Source organism: Mytilus trossulus, chromosome 2 (assembly GCF_036588685.1).
Source record: "Mytilus trossulus isolate FHL-02 chromosome 2, PNRI_Mtr1.1.1.hap1, whole genome shotgun sequence".
NCBI classification, from domain to species: domain Eukaryota; kingdom Metazoa; phylum Mollusca; class Bivalvia; order Mytilida; family Mytilidae; genus Mytilus; species Mytilus trossulus.
In genome coordinates, this window is record NC_086374.1 from 17,358,117 (window position 1) to 17,368,792 (window position 10,676).

Sequence of the window (10,676 nt, forward strand, 5' to 3'; positions counted from 1 at the left end):
ATATGGTTTGCTGAGAAATAAGATATCTAAAGAAAACGTTTTCATTTATTTGTGTAGCTTAAATGCAACCGATATTTCCCCTTCCTCCTTATCATTTTTCAAAACAAGTTATATGTAATTCTCGATGCAAAGGCTACATTCAGAGTCATTCTGTAGAGTTTATCAGTTGAACATTTACAGATTCCGTTCAAGATGTACGGCTTATTCGACTTGTACAGTCATTTTAGAATGTTGATAAAAACCTATTGTAGAATTGAGTGTTTAATTTATCTAGAACTTTAGAAAAAATGATTAAAAACAAGTATTACCTGACAACAGATATTGATATTGACGAAAACTTAAATAATACATTGCAAATTTTAATTTTTGTGTAAAATTTTGAATTGAAGGACATACAGAGACAAAAAATGAATTATTTGTATTTAAAGATTATATTGAAAAACTGGAGGACAAAATACAAGCACAGTTTAAACCATAAGTTGAGAGGGAAACCTTTGAAATAATGGACATCATGTAAAAGACAACAGACGAAAATACAAACAACAATTAACTGGAATGGTGTTTTAGATATATAATGAATTCTTAGTCTTCAAAGTTTTGGACAATCGTACACCACACCTATATATCTTACTAAACTTTTTATAGAACACTAGATTATAAATGGGTTTACTCCCTAGTCGTTTAGCAACTATGACTTTCAGTTCCCCAGCAGAGCTGCAGGATTGTGAAAATAAACAGATTCGATGGTCCTTATAGTTTACAATGCACATTCATGGATATTGATTTAGCTTTTAGACGAAATTTTCAATAACAATTTCATAAGTGTTGTACTACGCTGTGTTTAGAGGCATTGCTGTTATTTTTTTATCTATATCAAGTTGTTTGAAATGAAACATTTTTTTCGAAAAAAAATAAGAACTGCACTAGCCAGAGGTCTCAGTCTTGTCGTTCTCGGTACCACTGGCACAGTCAAACTCCATTCTACCAACTCAATTCACGAAGGAATTATTTATCCATCGTCGGGTTTTTGGAAGGAGTATGGAAGTAATGTATCGCTGCAGTCCAAAATAGTAGAGTATTTATTTTAAAACCGTATGACAGAATGGACGCTGTACTTTGATACATCATGATGATCTTCCAAATACCTATCCAAACAAGAAGGAAACTCTTAATCAGTAATGGTAAGTTACTTCAAGATTTCAAGATTCTTTATTTCGTAAACACCATAAAGCTACAATGGTACAAAGAAGTTCATCAAAAGTCATATAACATAACACAAACACACATGACAAGATGAGATGACAATATCAAATAAAATATAATAAACAGTATAGTAAAGAAGAGTGGTGATTTACCAGCAAGACTCATTTGAAAAGTTGTAACCCTGATAAGTTTGCACAGCTTTTTCAACTTATTTTTAATTTTTAACTGAAATAGTTTTTCAAATTTTAGTATGTTACATCTGTGCAAGAAAAAAGTATCCAACTATTGCGCTCGAAAATTTGCCAAAGAACTACACTGCAAAGTACTAGAATGCAAAAGAGCATAACATAATAAGTAGATCAATAGTTTATTAATTAATTGCTTAATTGCTTAATTAAAAAAGTAAATAGAATGACATAACCTGTTAAAAGGAAAGATATGAATATACATAATCAATAATTATATCTGGGTTTAAAGGGAACATGTTTATGTGTTATTTAAAAGCCGATAATTGTTGGATAAATTTAAATCGTTCATTCAATTCATTTGTACAGTTTCAATTGAAATAATTTAAACTGAAAAACGTTACGGAGGATTAACTCTATGGACTGCGCATGGGTTTTAGTTACATTAAAGGCGTCCTTTCCTTAGCAACATGTCCGATTTCCGGTAGTTCTTTGAAATGTGAAATGTAAAATTAGCCGTATAAACATATAATGTTTACAAATTTACTTAGTATATAAAGGATATAGTAATAGTGATTTAATTAACCGGTAAGACATTTGTTTACTATATACTTTCCACCTTGAGGAAAGGTGATCTATCTTCTACATCTAAATGCTTGCTATTTTTTCCATTAAAAAATACATTTCATATACGTTTTTAAATACTATATGTTTTTTCTTCACTATGTTTCAGAATAAGTTATTCGCTTGCTCTTGTTGCACACAATGTGTGCCTGAGTGTATTAATACACTTGTTAAACTTTAAAATATGGATTATTTTGATAATTTTATATGTGAAAAAATATTTGGGAGGCGGGTTTCGATGGTATTTGTGGTCTTGCACTCTTAATGTTTTGGTAACTCTGGTATTCTTTTTACATACTACTAGTTCTTTTGGCAAGTTAACATACAAGTACTGGTAATTTAAAGTAAACAAAATATTTACAATACACGTTTTATATACATTTTAATTGACACTTGTCGTTTAAATGCCTTCTTTGGAAATTAGAAATATAAATATCTCTCTGATACAATCTGTTTAACACCTCCTCTTCAACCCGAACACTTATTTACAGTGTGGTTTACGCAAATAATATCAAACTAATTAAAATTCAGAAATAAAAATTCGAATAACTTTTTCACAAAAGTCCAATAAGAAATTTACAAAAATACAATTCTTCATAACTCCTTCTCTGACATTCAAACAATGTAATGAATTTAACCAATGGAAATATATTTCATAAGTAGCAAGACGATACAGATATAGACAAAATTAATATGAATTTGTATAGGGGCTGTAAATGATAGCAACAAGGTATTACTGTGCAGTGTAAATTTGGTTCAGATTGAAATTTTATTCTCTAGCATTCGATTTCTACGTTCCACATATTAATTGGATATTCACGTTTGATATTTATAAGCCTTAACAAATAGAGATATTTCTATTTTCGGCAGGTTGGAGACGATTTTTGGTGAAATACGAAAAAAAGTAACCATATTGTTAGAGATCCAAAATGCCCTATTAAAGATACTTTACCTGAAACTCCGAGCTTAACTGCTGCCTATATTTGGTCTATATTTGGTACATAAGTTTGTAAACACCTTAGACCGAATTTTTGTATCCCTATATTCGGAAGAAATTTACTAATCTTCGTTTTTATTTTCATTCTTTAAAACAAAAATATGAGAAACAGGAAAATAAACAAAGGTAGATGAATAAAAGCCGGTCCATTTTTGTCTACCCTTTCACTATGTCTTTTTCAGAAACATCTTTATATATCGTTGAACATAATCACTTTCATGCAATGTTTGTATGAAATAAATGCCATACATGTATACGTCATTTGTATTAAAAAGTCGGGAGGTATGGTAGTATTGAGAAATGACATTATCTACTAAAATTTAACAGCTAAATCTTATTAAAACATTTATGCATTAGGTAAATACTTAAGAATACCATAAAAGTCAAGGTATTTAAAATCAAACAAAAATCTAAGGTATATAAACCTCTATCTTGATACCAATTACTGTATATGGTTACTTAGTACGGTATGAACGTGACCGATCTTATATCAATAACACATTGATTTTTGTATACGGGAGGCTTTAAAAGCTAAAACCATTTTAAAACATAAATTTGTCGCCAAGTTTCCGAACAATATTTCATTAAGCATTTTTATACCTAAAAATCGAAAATGCATTTATCATTTATCAATTTAAACCAACCACTCTAAAGAAATGAAAAGCTTCGTGATAATTAATTGAATTTAAAAAAAAACATACATAAATATAAATATCACTATTACTTAAAGGTTGAAATGATTAATCATTAATAGTTTTAATTACCAACCAAATGTATATGAAAATACCAAACAATCCAATAATTTCCAATGGGTTTGCAGTTTATTTTAAGCACAAGGGTGGCTTGAGATAGGAAAACAGTCGTTTTTATGTAATAATTTCTTGTCAACTATGCCTTATCTTGAATATGATCCATCCAGAGTACGTTTAGAATACAGTGGCGGATCCAGAAATTTTCATAAGTGGGGACCCACTGACTGACCTAAGAGGGGCCTGCTCCAGTCACGCTTCAATGATTCCCTATATAAGCAACCAAATTCCCCCCCATAAAAGGGGACAGGGAACGGGCCCCCTAACCCCCTAAATCCGCCTCAGGCATTGGTAATCATACCGCATCCCCCCCCCCCCTAAATCCGCCTCTGGAATAAACTGTTACAATAGTACTTCTTTTCCAGTGCAGTGTTGATAATTTTAGTATTTGGTAATGCACACAAGATCATATCTCTCCCGATCTGTTTTTGAGCTTAAATCATATATAAAATTATTGAATTATGTGTTTTCATTTTCAGAATATTATAAGGGTTCACTATGAGTCAGTCAGATTGCCAGTCTAGAACTAGTCCAGAGAGACTCGGAAGTGCAGCGAGTTCGCTTGGAATTGTTCCATTTGGATTCCATTCTAAAACGCAATATGACGCAAACGAAACACTTATTCAAATACGGAGTGAAAACTATGAACCAAAAGAACCTATTAAAGACAATAATATATGGAAACGGCCACCTCCGGATTTTAGACCTCAAATATTTGCCCCTAAACCTCCAAAACGTAATTCTCGTGATTCTATGCAACCTTGGAACTATGGAACAATACCAGGACAAAGGGAGATAATAAAACGTGACCGACAAAAAGTAATCCCCCACATTCTACTTCCAATAAAGGATGACATAACACGATTTGTGACAACGGGGAGGATAATGAGACCATTTACAGCAAAGAAAAGGTTTGTGACAGAGGGAATGTACAATCCGGGACCGTTTGCAGATATAAGAGAACACGACTTCAGAGGGGTAGGTTTGATCAAATTCATTATTATTATTACAATATTCTTAACCATTTGCTACTACTTCTGCTGAATGTGCTAAAGTAGATACCCAGAATACGGAATTTCTGTGTCTCGTGGATTTAGTATTTGTAACGATTGTTCAGTGTTTTTGGACACCTGACGGGAACATATGTTCGCAGCTTTATTTAAACCATTTTAACTATTTTGCAAAGTTTGTTTAGACCTTTGGTTTTTATTTTTTGACTTGTGTGTGTGCGTGATTTACTATATAAAATTGTATCATGTACAATGACACAAACTCACTTAATAAAATGACATCCATAATCTAGAAAAGTAACTTTGCCTTCACTTTCACATGCAGTGAAAGTAAAAACATTAATTACAAGTATAACAAAATAATGTTGTTTCAATTCACTTCTCATTTCAACATCATGCATTCTTTTTATTAAAAAAAAAATATTAACGATATAACATTTCTTTGCATTTTTCTTCATCAATTTATGTATTGTTTGATTTTTTGCAGTATCCACCTCTGAAGAAACTTGGACTGTCAGAATTTTTGTCGAAATATGACAGGGATCCATACAACTTGAAATTCCATTCAGAAAGACTGGATATAAGTAAGACAATACAAATACTCTATGTAAAATACGGATCAAATGCTGTTTACCATTACATCTTAAACAAGAGAGTTTTGACTTAGTTTAGAATACTTTTGGTTCTAAAGCACTTTATCGTCTTTTATATACAGATTTCAAATTTATCATATTCTAATTCATAAAAAAAATAAGTTTCAATGAGCAAGTTAAAATAGATTAAAAAAAAAGTTTTTTATCAATATTCCGTCTGAGTTTTGCAAGTTTGTTTTTCAGTTCACGGGGCACGCTTTGACAAAGCAACGGACAGAGATATTAAAGGTCAACAGATGGCTCCGCCTAAAACACCACAGCCTCCTTTTGATTCTCAACTTATCCTGGATAGAGAAAAATGGCCAATGAAACCTGGTGAATTTACAGTAAGTACTTGCAAAATATGTTGTCAGCGGAGTGTAGCAATACATAATAAGTTGTTGTTATATGTATTTGCGTACATATCGAATATAATTGGAACAACAAAGTGTTTTCCTTTTTTCACGTTTATAGACCACAAACAGTGTCTGCCACATTGGTTATATAAACAGCCTAAATTAGATATAACATGATAACACTGAAATACCATGATTAAAAAAATTAATGGGAACAAAATTCGAAGTAAAACATTAAACAGGTTGATATACTTTAGTAATAGAAATCAAGAATTGTTTTATGTCAAACGAGATATTCGGACACTGTTCATACGTTTTACTGCTTATATTAACTGAAAATTTAGTCAGACAATTTCAAAACGAAAATGGCTCAAAAAACACATTTCAAATTGTATGGAATAGAAACTGAAATACCACGAACTTGTTTATAGCAATACAGCTCTGAAAAGCTTTTAATATGTATCATGAGGTAAGTTAAATTATTAATTTGATATGGTGTATTGTTTTATTCATTTTGTTAAAATAGTTTTATGATATTCAACAATTTTAACATTGTTCTGTATAACTTGCCCTTATTGACCATTATATACATATGTTTTCATATTCATTAATTCCTGCGATGAATTCAACTGAGAAATGATATATAAATATTAATGTGTGGACAATAAAACAATAAGATAAGTTTACTGCTTGAAGATATTATACTTTGGACACCAATTTTAAAAGTTGAAGAAATCATTCTGCACCACAAGTCAGTGCGCCAATGCTACTTTCTGGCCACTAGTTTTCAAAATGCCTACTATCATTTGCAACTTAAAAAAACCTCCCGACAATAGGGCACAAATCTTGGTTGTAAACATCATCAATTGTTGTAAATATGGCTAGCATATTCCACTTTATTTTTCAAGTTCTAGTGGTCAACGGTAAAAGTATAAAGATTGATGGTAGTTAATTATATAAATTTGATTAACATATTTATATTCATTCAATGGGTTTAGACAATCTATAACTTTTTATTTAATACTTGGATAAAAGGTACGTTAATAAAATATACTCTTTAATATTATATATTCTGAATAACAAAAGCTTTGCTCAGATGGTATTGGCTTATTTTTATTTTTATTTCTACATGTAATTCTGTAAGTTATAAGTATATGAAAGAAAGTCAGTATTTCTTGCCAATATTACCGGCTTTTCAAAGAAAAACGCCAATGAGACAACTTTCTGCCAGTGACCTAATAACAAAGTGTTACAGTATAGGCCTTCTTAAAGAGAAAACCATGCCGCATAGTCAGCTATAAAAGGACCAATATAACATATTTCGTGTGCATGTTATATGGCATAATGTCTGGATTTGTCTTACAATTTATCAAATTGCCATCTGTTTCACAACTTTCTTCTTGATCTGAAACCGTACTGTGCTTCACAAAACCGTTATATAGTGAGGAATAATATCCTGAACCAAACTTAACTTGCATGTTATATGATGATTAATTGAATACTCTGTTTTGATGTAATGATATCAACAGTCCATTTTTTTTTTTTTTTTTTTTTATTTAAAATCTTTTTAATAAATGTCTATTATTACAATTTTTCCAGCGTTTTCGATTACGTCATAGACCTGCTAAAAGTGCTTTCATGGAAAGAGTATCTAACACACTGGAGTCTAGATGGGCTAAAGAGAAAATGGAAGAAACTCTGGCTTCTGTATCAAGCTGATAAAGGATATTCCTAGTGGTCATTGATTTATTTGTATGGTTGGGAATTATGATGAATCGAAAGACAATGCTCCCATATATTGTACCCTGCAAACGAACGCAGACACGAAACATTTCGATCGACTTCGGGGTTAGCTTTTTTATTAATGAATCTCACTCGGCTTTATTCACATAACTCGAAGCAGTTTGTTATAATCAGCTTTTTGCAAACGCATGACATGGTATATGATTTTTGAAATATCAATTATATATGAAAATATGATAATTGGAATGAGACTACCATTGTGTCCTTTTATCTAGTTACTGTGCACTTTCGTTTTTTTTCTTTTTGTATTTTTAAAATGTAAAGTTACATTTGTACGTAGTTTATCTCCGTACATCTACTACTTCAATTATTGATACTATTGTTTGAATACATAAGTAAACAAAAATACATAAAATACATAATCTTTGTGAATGGTTGATTGAATAATATGTAACAAAACATTAACGACTATCAAGTTAAGTCAATGAACATTATGTTAAACTTTTTATGAAATTTCTTTTATAATCAGCACTTTGTTTAGTTATATTTCGACGTTTTTGTTTAGTATTATAGTATCAAATGAAACGCTTGCTCATAAATATAATTAATATACTCAGTGCCAATATTTGTATTTCAGTAACGTTGTGATGTGGTTGTCTTTAGGGTAAAAATGTTTTCTTGTTTGTTTTGTATATCTATTTATTGTTTGTATATGTTAAATCTGTTTATTTCAATATTAAAATCTTTGTTTATGTTTTTACATGTATGTTTGGTATATGTTTAGACTCTTTTTCTAGCAGATGACCTTTAAAACAGAATGCGGACGGAAATCTTACATTCTAGTTAGTTCAAAGGGTTAAAAGTGTCAAAAAATACCGCATATCGAGACCAAATGTCCATTATAATACCAGATCAAAAGTCACAAATATCTATTTACGTCTATTCATACTGGAATTATACTGAACAAAAAATAATGTCCAGCAGATTGTATTTACACAACTTGCCTCTAATGTGCAACGGATGATATATAACAAAAATCGAACGGAGGGATGGCGTTTTAAAATTTAAATTTGAATTGGGATTTTCCCTCTTAATACGTCTGACATTGAGTCGGATACAGCATACAATAAATTGAATATGTGATATTGATGAGTTTCTGACACATTATTGAAAACTTTCGATTTTTAATATGCTTCAACTTCGTTTTCCAACTGGCAACACTGAATGGTAGACGAAAAGCGTTTCTATAAGCTTAATTAGAACTTTGAAGAGTTTTTACAATTATTTATTTGTACCTGGTTAATATCTCGTTTTAAACATCACATTTAAAATATTTAGTCAAGAAATAAAAAGACCAATCTCGCAGCAAAAACAAAAATAGACTTATAAATCATTTGAAGTTTATATTCCAAAGTCCCTATATATAATATAGGTCAGGACCATAGCGTATGTCGACCTTCTGTAATTTCATCTTGTCCGAAAAAAGGCAATATTAGTATACCGCTATTTAAAGGTCATAGATCCACTTAATTCATATAAATCAGTATGAAAGGGTCAAAACCCGAGAGAAACACATCAACTATAAGAGGAAAACAAAGGAACCCCAGAAACACTGAACTTTTACAAAAACAAACACCAACATAGATAGAAACGATCTACCATATTCCTGACTTGGTACAGTATATTTCAAGAACAAATAGTAAGTCAAACCTGTGTTATGGCTATCCAAACCTTCCGCTTACACTCATGTCCATTTTGATCTCTGGCGTGGTTCAAAATTCATTTGACGTTACAATTTCAATTGTGACGTCAATCACGTGCAATGGCTTTGCACCCAAAGCTAAAGAAGAACGCCATATTAGCATTTACGACAATGCACAAGTACGGCACATTAGAATTAAAAACTTGATAAAAACAAATGTATCAATGCCACAAAAAGTGACGTCAAATATTTTTAAAAAAAAGGATTACTAGTATAAAATTTGGATAACGTCAGTTTGTTATGGTGTTATTTGGTCATTTTCTATCCATACTTTATATATGTTATTAATGGTAACCATATCCGTTTTTCGTCTGAATCGTACTGTATTAAAACAAATAAGTCCTGTGCATATAGATGCTTCAAACTAAAAATCCTAGCTGACTAGTTATCTTTTCTTTTACATAAATGTAGAAAATAAAAATAGAATTAAAACCACAAACGATAAGATATATCACAATATCCAACACAGTTTACGATTGAAACAGCATAACTAAATACACGAACGTTGGATGTATAAAACCGTAGACACATCTAATAGCTATTCGAATTCACACTCGGGAATGCATACTTCATATTCAGATCACGTTCTGTACTTGAAAAAATGAATGGTTTTCATTGTTTATCGCATACTGTTTTTGGTGTTCAATTGAACAGTCTTTTTCAGGGCTGTAGCATTATAGTCTGACCCTATCTGACTTTACCATTGTTATGGACACTAATATACATATGGCAAGTTCAAATAAAAAGTAAAATCACAAAAATACTGCGCTCCGATGAAAATTCAAAACGGAAAGTCCCTAAACAAATGACAAAATCCAATATTCAAACACATTAAACGAATGGATAACAACTGTCATAATCCTGACTTGGTACAGGCATTTTCTTATGTAGAAAATGGGGAATTAAACCTGCTTTTGCAGCTAGCTAAACCTCTCACTTGTATGAAAGAAGCATCAAATTCCACATCGGATCGGTCAAATATGTACGATCCAAATACCTAATCATTCTTAACATTTGTGTGATTTTACTATCATGAAAACTAAGAAAAATAATTTATAAAAAATGATTCCTTTGTGATAACAGTGTTCTTACAATTTTTTGACAGTTAAAAACCGACAAAGTTTACTGACAATTTTACAATGTAATAAAATTTTGTGAAAAGGAAAAACCACTAAATTACTGAATTTCGTGGGAAATTTAAAACGGAAAGTCTAATCAAATGGCAAAATCAAATGATAAAAACACCAAACAAATGGACAACTGTCATATTTCTGACTTGGTACAGGTATTTTCAAATGTAGAAAATGGTGGATTGAACCTGGTTTTATAGCGCTTAACCTCTCACTTGTACGACA

At 31.0% G+C, this 10,676-nt stretch overlaps 1 protein-coding gene across 1 annotated transcript; it reads left to right on the forward strand.

Annotated features, from left to right (window-relative positions):
• Positions 1-1,821: 1,821 nt before the first annotated feature.
• On the forward strand, positions 1,822-8,319 carry LOC134706630 (uncharacterized). Its single transcript, XM_063565736.1, has 5 exons — positions 1,822-1,976; positions 4,298-4,796; positions 5,316-5,412; positions 5,665-5,807; positions 7,416-8,319. Exons 2-5 carry the CDS (start codon positions 4,317-4,319, stop codon positions 7,533-7,535), a joined length of 840 nt encoding a protein of 279 aa, XP_063421806.1. The 5' UTR covers positions 1,822-1,976; positions 4,298-4,316; the 3' UTR covers positions 7,536-8,319.
• The last annotated feature ends 2,357 nt before the right edge of the window (positions 8,320-10,676 follow it).

Coding starts and splice junctions, on each gene's coding strand:
- LOC134706630 (XM_063565736.1), top strand. CDS start 4,317: ATGAGTCAGTCAGATTGCCAGTCTAGAACTAGTCCAGAGAGACTCGGA. Junction 5,413..5,664: donor TTCAGAAAGACTGGATATAA/GTAAGACAATAC, acceptor TTTGTTTTTCAG/TTCACGGGGCACGCTTTGAC. Junction 5,808..7,415: donor TGAAACCTGGTGAATTTACA/GTAAGTACTTGC, acceptor CAATTTTTCCAG/CGTTTTCGATTACGTCATAG.